At 35.1% G+C, this 17,509-nt stretch overlaps 1 protein-coding gene across 37 annotated transcripts in view; it reads left to right on the top strand.

The window, feature by feature from the left end:
* Positions 1-17,509, top strand: part of NRXN3 (neurexin 3) — a 1,392,989-nt gene that overhangs the window by 1,339,508 nt on the left and 35,972 nt on the right. For 29 of the 37 annotated variants that reach the window (XR_014795650.1, XR_014795651.1, XM_084891153.1 and 26 more), the window contains one exon: positions 3,668-3,746. Coding sequence is in view for 35 of the 37 variants with exons in the window: in XM_084891153.1 (XP_084747279.1) it covers positions 3,668-3,746 (79 nt within the window). In the remaining 2 variants the exon portion in view is untranslated. Of the gene's footprint in view, positions 1-3,667; positions 3,756-8,726; positions 8,962-17,509 lie in introns of those variants that run through there. The other 8 variants (XM_084891152.1, XM_084891149.1, XM_084891145.1 and 5 more) reach the window with 2 other exon arrangements.

Raw genomic sequence — 17,509 nt, 5'->3', positions numbered from 1 at the left:
TTATCCATATTCATAGAGAAGACCAGCAGAAAACAAATCTCTGGGAAGTGGGGCCCAGAGACAGTGAACTGGGGAGAAAGGGAGCAAGAACATGGAAGAACATATGCATGAGTTCTACATGGGGGTTAGGGGCTAATTTTAGGGACAGAAGTTGAGATGGTAAGGGAGAAGGAGAATGTAGCTATATACAATGTCATCTAAACCATAGGGGAGAAAACTTGTCTAGTGTGAGGAGGTGGAGAAGGGAGAAGAAAATAGTATTTTTTCAATCTCAAAGTCTAGTACTTTTCTTGGAAAAACAAAAAAGCAAACAAACAAAAAAATGATTTCTTTGGCCAATAAAAATTAAGATAAATTTCTTAGAATTAAGTTAACATAATATAACTAATGTTGTGTTAATGTTTATTGTGGGGTTGTTTTATTTGTTTGTTTGGTTGGTTTCTGTTGGAATCATGCATTGTTTCCATACACTTGCTCAATGACCTTTTTTATAGCGTGGCCTTCTGTTCTTGAGATTAGTTCACTAGATTTTCATTAACTCACCAGGTTTTACTCATTTCTAGGGACCAAAACTAGTTAAGCAGTATATGGGCCATTTTGTAAGTTCCTTATAATTAAGTCACCAACAATTAATTTGCAATTGATTATACTGTAGCAGTGTATTCTCCAACACTTTTTCATTACCACCCTCTACGGAGTTTTTGTTTTGTTTTTTTGTTGTTTTTTTTTGAGACTTTTTTTTCCTAATTGCCCTTATCTTATAAAATTTTAATGTCACAGATATACTGTATATTTATTTAAGTACTATGGGCTGTTGGTAGGTCATAAACCCTTGTTATATCTAAGATCTGCTCCCTCCACCCAAAGCAATCATTGCTGCCTTGGGGGAGGTATCACCCCTGGACATAATGCATCCTTTAGAAAGATCTAAAAGTGATTGTGGCCCTTGCAAAAATAGTGTCTGCCTCTTATAATTGCCTTATGCGTGTGTATAGTTAGCATTTATTTCCTTGCCATCTCCCTTGCCTAAATACCCCGGAGTGGACCTGCATGAGGCCCCATGCCAGCAGGAACCTCCAGGGGAGTAAACTGGCCATTTCTCTAAAGGAAAAATTGGTTGAAACTGGTTTGGCTCAGTGGATAGAGCATCGGCCTGAGGACTGAAGGGTCCCAGGCTTGATTCTGGTGAAGGGCATGTACCTTGGTTGCAGGCAATCACCAGTAGGGGGTGTGCAGGAGGCAACTGATCGATGTTTCTCTCTCATCCATGTTTCTAACTCTCTATCCCTCTTCCTTCCTCTCTGTAAAAAAAAAAAAAATCAATAAAATATATTTTATAAAAATATGCCGGGACCGGTTTGGCTCAGTGGTAGAGCTTCGGCCTGCAGACTGAAAGGTCCCGGGTTCTATTCCGGTCAAGGGCATGTACCTTGGTTGCTGGCACATCCCCAGTAGGGGGTGTGCAGGAGGCAGCTGGTCGATGTTTCTCTCACATCGACGTTTCTAACTCTCTGTCCCTCTCAATTCCTCTCTGTGTAAAATCAATATAATATAATATAATATAATATAATATAATATAATATAATATATCTATCTATCTATCTATCTATCTATCTATCTATATATATATATATATATATATATATATTATAAAAATAAAGGAAAAATTGGGCTCCAGGACACAACTGACATCATCAGTTGCTGGAAATAAAATGCACACTTCAGTAGCGTCTAATTGAAAAAAAAAAAAGTATGTTTGAAAATTATCCTTCTATTAACTTTAAGGAAGAACGAGGTAAAAGTATCTGCCTTGGTTGTAGAATAAAGAGGTGGGTTAAGGCACTGCTCTGCCACCATCAGTTAAGTGAAAGCAATGACCTAATGTGGTTTTTCTACTGTTCATTGATGTGCCCAATAATTTTGTGCCTAGAATGTGTATTTCCAAACAGGTGTTGTCTGGGAATATGAAGCATATGGGTTGTCATGTGCATTTGGTTGCTAGAACTGCCATAATAAAAGTACCTTAGACTGGGTGGCTTAAACAACAGAAATTTGTTTTCTTATAGTCCTAGAAGCCAAAAGTCCAAAGTCCAAGTTCATAGTATCAGCTGAGTTACTTTATTTTTTTCTTTTTCTTTTTCTTTTTCTTTTTTTTTTGGGGGGGTTGGGGGGGGGCTCTGTCCTTGGCTTGTAGATGGTTGTCTTCTCCTTGTGCCTTTACATTGTGTGTTATCCTTCTTGGTGCATCTGTGTCCTAGTCTCATCTTTTGATAAGGACACTTGTCATATTGGATTAGGTTTACCCTAATGACCCTATTTTAAATTTATCACCTCTTTAAAGACCTAACTTCAAATTCCAATTACATTCTGTGGTGTGGGGACTAGAATGTCCACATAGGAATTTGAGGGGCACAATTCAGTGAATAACATCATGTAAGAAAGAGTATTGAGAAACCCATGTGGGCCACAAATGAAGACTTTGAATAACATTTATCTATTCAAATCCTCACTCACTATATTTTATTAGATGTGTGTCCCTCAGCAACTTACTTAATCTCTTTGAACTTCAGTTCCCTTTAAAAGTATGATAATTGCACCTGTCCCAAAGAGTTGTTGTAAAAATTATGTTGCTTAATAATAACTATAATTAATAAATACAAGTATACAAGCTTGCACAGCATCTAGCTTATAATTGCTTTTGCTCTTGAATATAGATTCAGACTTCAGTGCATTAGGAATAAGACCAGCAAACCAGTTTATACTCTATTTGTATACTGCCCTTATGTATATAATAGGACAAAATGTGTTTCTTTTTATAAGATATATAGATTAATTAACTCAACAGTATTTCTTGTGCATGTACCAGGCACACAAAGAAGTCTTCTCATCTATTATTATGTAGCAAGGGTTCTTCTTACTAGCCATACCCACAGCCCCCATATTTCTCGCAGCAGATCCCCAGCAAATAGGGAGTTTCTCTGAGATCCAATAGAAAAACAAATGGTCTCAAGTTGAATTACTATTATTGCAACAAGAGATTTTCTCCTTACCTCTATCAAGAGACTCTTGTTGCTATCTCTCTGCTGGTGCACATTACTAATTCAGCTAATTGCACCAATTACACAAAGACATTGCTGCTAGCCAGGGAAGCCTTTATCCCATTCCTGAACAGACTGCATTCCACAACATTCATTAATTATACCTGCCTACAAATTCACAACCACCAAATCATACACTCAACACCACACACCATATGCATTTGAAACTCTTTTAAAGCTGCAGGGCATTCCTGGGCTGGCTTGTACTCTTGTATTGCCCACCCTTTGCAATAGCCAGTTTCCTGCCCCTCTGATTCTCAAAATTTAAACTAAAGTCAGTAGAGTCAGGATGACCATGTGATTTCCTGGGCTAAGAAAGAGTCTCCTAGAACCAGGTTGGGTCACTCAGCTTCACGTAAGACCCACACAGATTGTCCAGGTCCAGAGCCATTCACAGCTACAGGGAAGTTAAAATTTTTGCATTCTACAGTATTCCCTCTTAGAGAAGAGAAACAGTAATAATGATGGAGGCAGGACACCATGATAAGTTGTCTATGCTTTTGTTCATTGGTTTCCTTATCTCTCTCTCCTCTCTCTTCCCCTACCCTTTATTTTCTTTACATGCACAGCCAACATCAGATGACCTTGTATCATCTGCTGAATGTTCAAGCGATGATGAAGACTTTGTTGAATGTGAACCGAGTACAGGTAGGTTAGGTCAGTCTTGTTTTGCTTGCTTTATTTTTTCATTTGCAAAAAACAATACATACGTATATGTGAATAGACATGTGTTGTATAGATATTATAGTGTGTTAATGTGTGTATTTCCCATATCTATATATGTATAAGCATACATATATAAATATTAATGTGTAATCTAAAGCATCAAATCCCATGGAAAGAGTAACAAGATCCCAGGGAAATTTAAAGTCAGTTCCTTGATAAAGAAAAATCCATGGTATTCAACCCTCTTTGAGCAAACACCCAGATTGACCCTGGGAACAGCAAATGCATAGCAGCCAGTGGCTGGTGGAAATTGACAGGGTGTGGTAGGAGCATGAAGAGGCCTATAATGGAATGACATAAAAAAATTTCAACCCCAAGTGGAGCTGTAATGATCATTTAAACCTCATGAATTATTCTGAGCCTAAATGGCAAACAAAACAAAACCCCAAAACAAAGACATTTTTCATGGGATTTCAACAGCAGTTCACATGGTATTGTATCTATACTAATTTTGTTCATTGGGTGTTTAGAGAATTTGTGCAGCAATAGAGCAAACACAAAATTAGTAGCAAGTGATGCCATGTCAACGGCTGAGATGCTTCAAAATGTATTCGCTGTGCTGAAGTCCAAGGACTTGGGCAATTAGGAGCTTCTGTGTGTTCCCCATTTGCACCCAGATACATTTTGATGTTTTATGGCTTTTCTTTAGAGTGAGTTTTATATGATATAATGTCCAGCAGTTAACTGTAGTCCCTGATTATTTCCTATCAACTTTCCCAAGTCATCTGTTTTGAGACTTGCTCTACGTTAATCATTTATAAATATAATAGAGAACAGATATCATAGAATTTCTGTGTATGTTTAAAAGAATTAAAAGCTGGAGTTGGGTTAAGATCTTATTTCTGCAAAAGCTAAAAGAAATAAATAGAATTTTCTAATTGATTCTTTGGGTTGCTTTAATTTTTCCCCCTTTCCTTAAAAAAAAAAAAAATGCAAGCCAGTAAACATTTTGCTAATTCTAGAGCAATTTAAGCTTCATGAAGAAATAATATAGCAGAAGTAAAAATATGCCTGTTACCCCAGAATGATTTACAAGTTTTCACATTTTGTGGAAGCCTGATTGCTGGTGACTTGCAAGTGGCTTTGGATCCAGGAAGTTCTGTGGGTGCCTGTCCTTCACATGACTTAGCGACATAACATAACTATGTGGGGCCTTTTCACCTTGGAGTGTGATCTGTTCCCTTTTGTGTGGAATAAAAGTAACTGTGACCTGGTTAGTCAGATTTTTTTTCAAATTATTGTGTAATTATCTCAATGTATTAAGTGAGGTTTTAACTCTAGATGTTATTAATGTCAGAGAAGTCAGACAGAAAAAGAAATATACCATATGATTTCACTTATCTGTGGAATCTAAGAACAAACCCACCAAAAAAAAACAAACAAAAACAAACACAGACTCATAGAAACATGGACTAAGGAGATGGTTGACAGAGGGGAGAGAAGTAGGGAATGGGTGAAAAAAGGTTATGGGAAATATAGTAAATAATATTGTGATAAGTCTGAAAAATGATATGTTTCCTAGAATTACTAAGGTGATCACATTGCAAGATATGAAACTATCAAATCACTATAGTGTACAGCTGAAACTAATGTAACTAATATAATATTGTATATCAACTATACTAAAATATAATTTAAAAATAGGGCAGTTGCACTTAATCTATACTGGCACTTGAACACCAAGTACTTATTAATTAATTCATTCAGTCATTCATTTAATAAATATTTCTTAGCACTTAGGAAGGATACAATGCATATCTACATTTGAGTCCTTCCTGTTCTAATAATTCTCATAAATGAACTATCAGAGAAAAGAGAACAAGGAGCTTTACCACCTACATGACCTCTCCAACAAATACCTTTTATGTCAGTGGTTGGCAAACTGTGGCTCTCAAGCCATATGTGACTCTTTGGCCCCTTGAATGTGGCTCTTCCACATAATACCATATGCAGGCACACATGTACTGTGAGATTGAAACTTCGTGGCCCATGCACAGAATTAGGTTTTCGGCTCTCAAAAGAAATTTCAATCCTTGTACTGTTGATATTTGACTCTGTTGACTAATGAGTTTGCCGACCACTGTACTAGGTATTAGGGATTCACATATGAATATGGCAAGATCCCCATATTAACTGATTCCATGGTCAATAGTTACCTAAACTTTACTCCTGTTTACTCGTTCTCTAGTTTTCTTGCTTTTATAGCAGTGATATTTATATACATATACATACACAAACATCTTTCTCAAATCATTAGATTTTAAGTCTTCTTATAAAAATTGAGGCTTGGTCATTTTGAAATATTACTGCCATTTCCCCCTTCTACCTCCCTCCACCTCACATAGTCATCTCCGTAGGAACCTCCCTAATAACACAGAGGGCTTTTCCAGATCTCATATTCACAATTTTTACAGCTCCTGGGTGTAATTATATGTTGCCATTTGATACTGAACATGACCAGCTCCAAACCTGAGTGGCAGAAAACTAAGTCCATTGGCTTTTTAGTGGTTGCACAGGTGTTTCTTCTGATTCAAAGGCAGAGGACAGAATTCAATGCCAGTATTTTCTTTAGTAATATAATTACATGGGGTGCGTGGGGGATTAAAGCAGGTTTTAAACAATCTGTTCTGTTTTGTAAGGGAGTAGGGGAAGGGTATATAAATAAATCAGGTGACAGGATGCCAACCCTGAAGCAGCTAACATGTGCTCTAAGACACAGCTATTGATTTCCCTTGCCTGGGATCATTCAACTCATCACATTTGAAGGATGAGCATTTCTTCTTTCTAATTTTATTTACTCTATAAAGTACTCCTGGTAAGTGATTCAGATACAGAGGGAAATTTGTCAGAGGCATATTCCTTAGAGGAAGGGGGTAAATATTCCTATTGATGCACAAGTTTTGCTCTGGAACCAGATTAACACTGGTGAAGGTTACAGAGCATAGATCTATCAAGCCCTTCTTGGTATTATATGGGAAATATTTCCATAGCCTTCACATTAAAAAAAAAATGGAATTTAAAATCTAGAAACAGCCGAAACTGGTTTGGCTCAGTGGATAGAGCGTCGACCTGTGGACTAAAAAGTCCCGGGTTCGATTCTGGTCAAGGGCATGTACCTTAGTTGCGGGCACATCCCCAATAGGGGGTGTGAAAGAGACAGCTGATCGATGATTCTCTCTCATCAATGTTTCTAACTCTCTATCCCTCTTTTTTTCTCTCTATATAAAAAAAAATCAATCAAAAAAAAAAAAAAAATATATATATATATATATATATATATATATATATATATATATATATATATATATATTTTTTTTTTTTTTTTAAATCCAGAAACAATTAAACAGTTGTTTCTGGGGCTAGTTCTTGCACTACCTAGAGAGAAGGATTTCATTTACTGCCCATACAGCACCAGGTAATGGTGACAGTTACATAATTTTGACATATTTAATCTTAAAATTCCATATAAATAATAAGATTACAATTCTGGCTTTAAACAACCGACTTCATTGCCTCAATTTCTAAAATGTTACTCTTTGCCATGCTCAATATTTGATGAAAATACACTAAATTTGGCTAATTACCCAGGCCTTGTTCAATTTTACTTAACATTGCCTTGTCTTCTCTCACTGTATTAGCAAGTTTATGATTTTTCTAGCTATCTCAGTTAAAAAGCATTTAGCTTCTCTAAGTTCTTCTCTGATTGAGATCCATTAGAAGCTCTAGCTCTTCATAAATCCTGGCAGTTTAGTATATGCTAATCCAACAACTTTTATTTTCATGTGGGCATCACATTTTAAATGAAATTAGTCTTCTTATTTAACTTTCTTTAAATCAAAATTGGTCTTAAAGCTGATGTTTTTGAGTAAGAGGCAAGCAATTGCCTTTCATGCCCAAAGACCTCTTTGGCACTCAAATTTGATATAGCTCAGTCATATGATGTTTAGAGACAACGTAAAAGTGTTTGGAGTTTGGTTGATGATAGTTTAGAAACCTTGCAAATCCAATGGATCTCAAATTTTCTTTGTATATTTTCTCTGAAAAATATGTAAATGAGTTTTAAAAAAACAACAATCACCTAAAGTTTAGGTTTAGGTCTTAAACCATGACAATAAGACAAAGAGTAAAAGCTCAATTAGTATTTATTGATTGAATCTTTATGACTTACAAAGTACTTCATAATCTTAAATTAAAATTGGAGATTTTTCAAATGTCTGACTTCATCTCCCCTTAATCAGATAATTAAAACCTTCTGAATTATTTAAAATATATAATTTTATTTAAGTGAAAATCACCCTAACAAATTCACATATGTTCAAAAAAAGAATTCTCTACTTTCCCTAACCCTTCTACTCCAAGGAACTAGATCATTTATAATGATTATAATGGAAGATGACAAATTCTTAATATTTGCTTTAAAAACCCAGAATTGAGCCTTTAAAGTATAAAATTATATGCATCAAATTAAAATATTCAGAAGAATATTAGAATCACTATTTAACTACCTAAAGTTGAGGGTCAGGATTTTAACTTTCCTAATTTATAAAAGTTGATAATGTTTCACACAAAATGAGTCAATGTCTACTTAATATTTAGATTTGTGAAAGCTGCCCCTTCTCAGGGTCATGATGGGCAGCAAGATGGCATCTGCTAGCAGGGTTGTGCAGGTGGTCAAGCCACATACTCCATTAATAAGGTTCCCTAACAGAAGAGACAATCCTAAACCTAATGTATCACAAGTTTGGATGTCAGCAAGACTACCATCTCACTCTTCTTCAATTTCTCAGCATTCTAAGGGAAGTAAATCATTAGATTGGCTGATCCAATAGGGTCCACCAGACACTGCAGAAATAATAAAAACATTACCTCAGATATATAGAAGGAATCTTGTGTTTTAAGAAGTTGAATATATCCAATGTGAAGGTCCTGAATAATCACCTGAATGTGGCTGCTATTTTTTAATCAAACAAAAGAATTGTCCTTATAATAAAGAACTTCCAAAATGACTGAGAAATTATACATTAAACAACTTTAATAAATATTCTGTAAAAAAAGATATATAGAAAAATTAAATAGACATTTGTATTTCTTAATTTATGTATCTTGGTCAGCTTTTCCACAAGCTTACCTAATTGTTTATATGTTTTATACTTATTAAATTACACATTTAAAAATATTTTATATTTGTAACTTTGTATATACATTTTTCCTTTCCAACTATACTCTATTGATATTAAATTGTGCAGTAAGCTTATATTTTATTGTCCTTCTTACATATCTGGATTCAACAATAACAAAATATAGAGAGCTTGAGAGAATTCAAATAACCACTAGAAAATAAAAGTTTTTTCATGAGACTTTGGAAGCCAAATAACAATTAAGATCTTCTGTAAGTTCACTTTTGTGACCTAAATCAATTCTGAAATAAAGAGTAATTGATGACATTGATTTTCTTTTTCTTTTCTCTCCCTCCCCCCTGTTCCTACCCCCAGTGTTTCCATCTTTGGAAATAGAAATTTATTCCTAGATTACCTTTTTTATTTTTAAGTATATTTTATTGATTTTTTTACAGAGACGAAGGGAGAGGGAGAGAGAGTTAGAAAGACTGATGAAAGAGAAACATCATTAGCTGCCTCCTGCACATCCCCTACTGGGGTTGTGCCCGCATCCAAAGTGCATACCATTGACCAGAATAGAACCTGGGACCCTTGAGTCCACAGGCCAACTCTCTATCCACTAAGCCAAACTGTTTAGGGCTAACTTCCTAAATTTTCATATTTATGGCCTCAAGCTCTAAAAGTCCTTGGGGGCAGGAATCACATAACAGAGGAAAAATTAAAAAGAAATCCCTTTAACACCTGAGAAATTGGCATGGCAATAATTAACAACTATATTGATTCATCCAGCAATTATCCAGGGATTTGTTTTTCTGGCTGTCAGCTAACCAGGTTTTTCAAGGGACAGCACTTCCACCAGAGGGCAGACAGTAAAAGGAAGTAAAAATGGAACACAACCATGGTCAAGAGTACTGTGCTAAACAACTTTTATAATAATTGGATTGATGGGAATGTTTAATGGCAGTAATCTGAGACCACCAAATAATTACTATTTCCAAAATGGTTCTCAGATGTATTTTTACTCTTCAACTCTATAGTCCTTACATTTGCTTTTGGTGTTATTGTTTCACTATAATACTCAACTCAATGTGGGTGAAATTTAAACTTAGTGAAATACCAATAGCATCCCCCAGTTTGTATTCTTCAGGTGGAACTGGATTCTTAATCTTTATCAGATTGAGATACTCCAGTGAAATATTTATAATACGAAAATCTGGCACTGAATTGCTTAAAACTCACCAAATCATTCCTGGTTTTATTTGCTGGAACACTGTGGGAAGTGTTAAGACAATGCTATGTTAAGACAATAATACTTTTCTAGCACAGAACAACAACAACAAAAGAGAGCCTGTTCTCCAGAATCCATGGGTGAAAAAAAACTAAATTGCTTTTAAAATATGATGTTTGTAATCTTGTGTGTTTTTCTATAAACACGTAAGTGTCTCCAGCAAGCTTGAAGAGTTAGCAACTTGTATGTTTTTATTACAAAGAAATATTTATATTATTTTTTTAACTTTAGAAAAAAAATTCCAGGTGGGACTCATGATTGGTAATGAAAATCATATTTAAATGTTATTAGTCAAGTGGTTATTAGTTCAGTGGCTATTTGGTATATAGTAAATGCTAAATAAAATGCTATAGGGATGTTTGAGAATCACAGTGTCCAGAACTTCACTTAAAAACCCTTCCAATAAAGTAGTTTGAGAAATGATTTAGCTTTTGAAAGCAAAATTTAAGTAGATGTAACATTTGTTAATGTAATTAATCAGTATTGGCTGTAGACATGAGTCATTCTTACATTTGAGTTATAATATATTTATAAAGCATACAAAAGCAAATAGTTGCTCACATATAAGGTCTAGGCTAGATCCTACTAATTCTTTAATTCCCTTTGCTGATCTATAAATTAATAGAGTATGTTCATTGGCACATGATGTTTCAAATTTTAATGGTAGAGTTTCTGTTTTCACTAATTAACCTACTCAGTGATAAATTGTATCACTTTTTAATAACCCAACTCTACCCCAAACCAAACTAATTTTTAAGCTATTGGAACAAACATGTGCCCTTTAAATCCCTAATGATAAATCTTTTTGAAAATTGGAGTTATAATAGAAATATAAGTATAAGAAAGTGTCCTAAATAGTTGTTAGACAATTATGTAATTCATTACTCAGGCTCATGGATTAACCATTATCATAAATTTCATAACAAAAATAAAAAATCTAATAAAATAATAAATTATATATATATGCTTTCATTTGAAAGTTTAATAAATCACTTATTTATAAAACATTTTCATTATTACTATGAATTTATTGTCTATTAAGGAAGACAGAAAAGTAAGGGAAATAAAAGAAAAGAATGGATAGGAAGGGAAGAAACAGAGTGGACAATGACTGGAAATTCCTAGGACATTATCAGAACTCTAAAAATGGGTCTTTAATTCAGCAAATAGCATACCCCATTCATAGACAGGCAAGAGCCAAGAACAATTACAGATGATGCAGCCAGGAACAGAATCAAGTAATCCCAAACACCATTCATCTGTATCTTAGATTTGGGGCACAGAATTTCTGATTGATTACAGTGGCAGAATTAGAACATTTCAATCATAAAGTTTTCTTTGAATCCCACATAACAGTGTGGTCTAGGGTCAGGGCTTCTTAGGAAATAGCTCAAGAATGGGCTTGTTGATTTTCAAACCAAACTTGTGAGAACTTCCTGATTTCAAATGCCAGTGCAAGTAGTTGATAAGGAATGAGCTTAATGAAAGTATTAAGCAAATCCTCCCTAAAAATGAATAAATAAAAAGGGATTGGATTTTTAAAGAGAGGCTTTTATGGGTTTTCTTGTATGCTTCATGTTCTATATTTTCCCCTGAAGCCTTTGTATGTACTGTGTGTACCTATATACATACACATATATTTGTATGTGTGTATTCTAAATTTATAGTGCCTCTTACTTCATATATATGTAGACACAGTATAGATAAGATTAGACTAATGTAAAATCAGAGATTAACAATAGCCCCTGCCATCAGCCATGTGTTTTACACAGAAATTCACACCATCATTCTTACATCAGCCAACATGAACATGCATGATACTGTTTTAACTTGGTAAACAACGCATGTTAATTTTTCTTTAGGTTTTGCTTTCTTCTTTATCATAATTACAATGATGATTCCATACTTCAGTTATCCCTGAGAGGGGTGGAGAGAAAAATTATACAGATATATCTATCCACATATGCATATCCTTGCATATATGTATAAATAGATATATGCCTTGTATATATTTGAAAAACATTTTCTGTTATTTCACCTCATCTTGTGCCGCATGAATTTTTGGTGGTTCAACTTATTTTATTTTGTTCTGATTCATATTTAGTATTTTGGACATTATGGCTATTTTTAACTCATTGCTATCCTTTAAGAGTAACTATAATCATTGTTTTTTAAATACTGAGAGATATATAGATATACAAATCAAACAAGGCAACAAAATCTTTTCTTGCCATCCTAATTTAGAATTTTTCCCCTTCAGCATATCCCTCCGGTATTTATGTTTAAAACATAACAAACCCCAACAAAATCCAAGAAAGTTGTGTACAAAAGAATGAAATACTGTTTTCCTCTTCTTCCTCCAATGTATATTTTTCCCTTTAATTTCCTCCCTTTTCCCTTTTTATTTTCCCCCATATCTGCACAGGCCACTTGCCTTTACTCTCCCCTTTATGACAATTAAGAGGACAAATAAGCCAGGAAATACAAAAAAATAAATAAATAAATAAAACATGCAGGAACAACAAACAAAGAGACACACCCCTCTCCACAAATTTCAGATGGCATAAAAAGAATTTTATTGCAGATATAGAGTATTTGTTGTATCTTTTATTTCTGGACAAGCCCAGGATCATTGTGTGGCATGCAGTGACAATTTTGTAGCTGATCAACTAACCATGGCCTCCATCACCAATGCATGGGCTTTAAAGATGCCATCTTGTGTTTCATCCAGTGACACATCCAGGCTAACCCAGCAAGTCCAGTGTATGAGTTGTGGGGGTAACTTTCTTTTGTAGTTATAATTCCATGGGTTCTCATTTTTTTTTAATTATTATTTGCATTGGGTCATAGTAGCCCCAAGAGCTGCTCTTGCAGCATCTCTGTCTGGTTTTGTTCCTGTGTTTGCTATTCCTTGCACAGCTATAAAGCATGTGTGTCTTGCCATCCTGTCTTGGAGTCCACTGTCTTTGTATCGTTCTGTGATTCTGTTCTCTGTTTGTAACATGTGATTTTAAAATCCTTTCCCCTGATTTCTTACTCCCTTATTGTTTCTACTTTTAACCTTACCCCTGGGGAACTTCACAAAGAAGCAAAACAAATGTCCAGTTGATTTTGAGAATTATAACCGTGGTTTGCACCTGGAAGTCATAAGTTGCACTTTTTACCCAGCTAAGGAGGCAAAGCCTACAGTGGGAAACTACTAACAATAATAGCCCAACAACCACCCAATCCACAACAATAAGAAACCCTTGTTGATTTTTTTTTTTGGCATGATTAAATGGTTTTACTATTAAAGGGATTTCATGTAAGAGCTAATTTTCAAAGAGTTTTTTCATAGCTTATCAATCTTCTAGTTAAATCTTTCTTTGGGGACAGATCAACAGAATTTTTTTCAGAAAATGCTAGTGAGGAAGCAACACCATTTCTGCTGTATAGATCAGTGCATGTTCCTGAATTGGTAAGGCATTTGTGGACATCTGAATATTTTTTTATTATAAAATGCATTAATGTTGATGTATTTAACTTAAAATATAAATGTGTTTGGCAAGGCATCCAAAGGGGGATAAAACCTTTTTAACTCACTGGTTCTATGCATATTTCTAGGTAAGATTATATTTTGATCCAAGTCAAATTATATATACTTTATTTTTTAACTCATGGAATAATTAAAGAGCCAGCACTTGAATTGGGCCTAAAGTCCTTCTCTTCTCTTTCCAAAGAACATGACATATAGAATAGCATTAGTTCTGAGAATAAGGTTTGATTATCTTGGAATAAAAAGACGTTAGTTATTCAGATGCTGGATTGTACCTGTGATTATCCAGGAAATTTGCTGCATAACTTGGAATGATTTGATTTCATTTTATACTAATGGTATGAAAATGAATCTCACCACCTTGTTCATAAAAGTTGAGCAAGAGAGTATAAAATGGATTAATAGATTAAAGATTCTTAAATAGGTCCTAAAATTAAAATGCCCATATTTGAATCTGAAATAGAGAAAGCATTTTAAGGTAGATAATTTTATGATGAAACATTTCAGTCATTTCGAGGTAGCTCTTTGCTGCTCATAGAGAAAGGGGAAGAACAAAGAGGAAATTAATGGGCTCTGTAGACTAAGAAGAACTTTCTAATAAAGAAAGGAAGAGAAGGAAGGTGGAAAAGACTGGAGGGACGGTTATTCTAGAAGAGCCACGTAAAGTAGTTCATTAATAAATGTTAAGAACTAGCACATACATAGATATACACAGTGCAAACTTGTGTAAAACATTCCCACCATGGTTGATTGCAAGTCACATGTATAATAACACTAAACTCAGAATTGATACATAATTCTATGTATTTTCACCATACAAATACTATATACATCAATAACCTCAAGAGCATAAGTAGTAGTAAAATAAGCAGGAAGTAATAAATTATTGTTTTTAATATACTACATTTTATTGTAATTTTAGCTATTTTAGGTTTTCATAATGGCTAAGTTGCAAAAATAGCTTAAAAATGTAGCAATCAATTTTATGAGCTGGCTCTACCATAGAACTGGTCCAGATAATAGGATGGGTGCATTCAAAATGGTATTTATTTAAATTTCATTTTAAGTTGTTATGAAGAGGAAACTATGATGGCCATGTTACAATTGAGAACATTGGAACTCAAATAACTTGCTCTTCCAAAGTCACATATTTTGGCATCACATTCAAACCTATTTGAAAAGGGATGTAGTTTATTTCTATTGCTGTATAGACATAGGATCAAGCTTAACACATATTAAAGCACTAATATGTTCAGCAATTATATGCTCATTTCTGGAGCTTTGACCAATTTTTTCCCCCTTCAAAATAGAGCTGCAACTATTCCTTTAGTTAACTGAAGCTGGACAAAATATTTCTTAGGTTTGCAAATTTTGTTTTCTGACCTTTGGGAAAGCTATAAGAGATGCCTTTCTTAGCATATAATGATAGCCTTAGCATGATTCCATTACTCCATCCATATGTTTTTATAACTTTTAAAATATAATGAACTTTAGTTACAATATTTGATGTATGTTAATGAAACAACTGGAAAGTGAACTATATCAATGTGCTTTACTTCTACATTTTCTCATAAACTAGTATATATGACCATTTAAAACAGCATGTGAACCATTATATTGCTGAAAATGACTGCAGCTTTTGAAAAATTATTTTACTGTTAGATAATTATTGTTTTGTGAATGACTTTGAGAGTCCTGGGAATTGAAAAGAATATGTTGGACCTTATTAGCCCTTCCAATTTGACACAATAGATTTTTTAATTGGGCTTTGCAACACTTTACCTTGATTTGGTGTCAGGTTTAGTTGTCCCTGTGGTCAGCCTTCACCAAACATAATCTATACTAATAACATGTACTAATAAAATGGTATTGTGCTAATTAGACCAGGAAACCTTCAGGACAAAGCCATGGTGGTGGGGCTGAAGCAGAGGTGGTTAGGGGTGATTAGGCCAGGAGAAGAGTACAGTTGGGATGATCAGGCTGGCAAGGCGGAGCGGGGGGGGGGGGGGGGGGGGGGGGGGGAAGCAGTTGGGGGCAAGAAGGCTGGTGGAGAAGTAGTTGGGGGCGAGCAGGCTGCCATGTTAGGGGCAATCAAACAGGCAGGCAGGTGAGTGGTTAGGAGCCAGCAGTTCTGAATTACAAGAGGGAGGTCCCAGATAGGAGAGGGTGCAGGCTGGGTTGAAGGACACCCTCCTCCCATGCACAAATTTAGTGACTGGGCCACTAGTATTTAATAAAGTCCATTGAGCCGGGACCGGTTTGGCTCAGTGGATAGAGCGTCGGCCTGCGGACTGAAAGGTCCCAGGTTTGATTCCGGGCAAGGGCATGTACCTTGGTTGCGGGCACATCCCCAGTAGGGGGTGTGAAAGAGGCAGCTGATCGATGATTCTCTCTCATCGATGTTTCTAACTCTCTATCCCTCTCTCTTCCTCTCTGTGAAAAATCAATAAAATATATTAAAATAATAATAATAATAATAAAATAAAGTCCATTGAGGTGATTCCTAGGCCTTAACATATAGGCTTGCCCCCTGCAATATCTTGTTTTCTTTATTGAATAAATATTCAGTGAGCAGTTAGTATAGTCAAGTCTAGTCCTTAATTCTTTACATTTTTAACTTCTTTAATCCAAATAGCAATTCTATGAAAGACTATTAGTATCATCTTCATTTGAAAAATGAGTCAACCAAGGCACAAAGGAGCTAAACATATTGTCCAAAGTCACACAGCAGGAAGTAGAAGAAACTGGATTTGAACTCAAACCATCTGACCCCTGAGCTCACACACTGGTCCCTGTATTATACTGTCTCTTATGATGTACAACTTACTTCCCCTTAACCAATACATATAAAGTGGCTACCTGCCTCTTTGATAATAATGAGAATTTATGTATTGAGTATATTAAGTAGTCAGGAAACACTCATTAAATTAATTTGTTACCATGCCTCTCAAAGACTTCAAATACTTGCTTGATAGAGGTTATAAAATCATTCAGTTCTGATTTATGCAAACAGCTATGGTTGCAAGGACTTACCCTTGTTTTCTATAAGGTGGAATGGTTTCAATATTTAGGGTAAATACATCTCTCACGTGCAGCTAGATATTCTTGTTATCACCTAGGTAATAGTTTGTGCGCTTGGGGCTTCCAGCTCATTGCTCATTAGCAGTCCTGTTTAGAACATATGATCAGACAACAGCTACCTCTAACTGATGTTAGGATTCTAAGAATAGGGGGTCTTAGTGAGAGCTCTGGTAAGATGTTGTATTTTCTCTATTTCAGAAATAAGCATGTTCCTTGGAGCACAGTGTTTTAGATGTTACAACTAATAGGAAGTAAGAAAATAAGTGAGCATGTCCCCGACAGGATGGATTTCTTATTCCCTTTCTGACATCTGTGTGCTCTTGACATTTCATACTCAAGTGTCTATCTCCTCTTTTACTTTTCTTTTTTTAAAACGTTTTTATTGATATTTTAGAAAAAAAAGAGAAGGAATAAGTAGGGAGAGAGAGGAAAAACATTAATATGAGAGCAGAACATTGATTGGCTACCCCCTATAGGCCCCCTCCTGGGGCTTGAGCCCACAGCCTGGGCATGTACCGTGACCGGAAATCAAACAGGCAATCTTTTAGTGCGTGGGAGAATGCCTAACCAACTGAGCCACACTGGCCAGGGCTCTTCTATTTGTCTTACTTCTTTGCATTATGTATCTCAAACTATAAGCAAAAAAGAAAAAGAAAAAGAAACC

Source organism: Pipistrellus hanaki (genome assembly GCF_964339955.1).
Source record: "Pipistrellus hanaki genome assembly, chromosome: 1".
NCBI lineage: Eukaryota > Metazoa > Chordata > Mammalia > Chiroptera > Vespertilionidae > Pipistrellus > Pipistrellus hanaki.
Note: the sequence above shows the minus strand (reverse complement) of the source record. Positions and strands in the feature narration are given on the sequence as shown.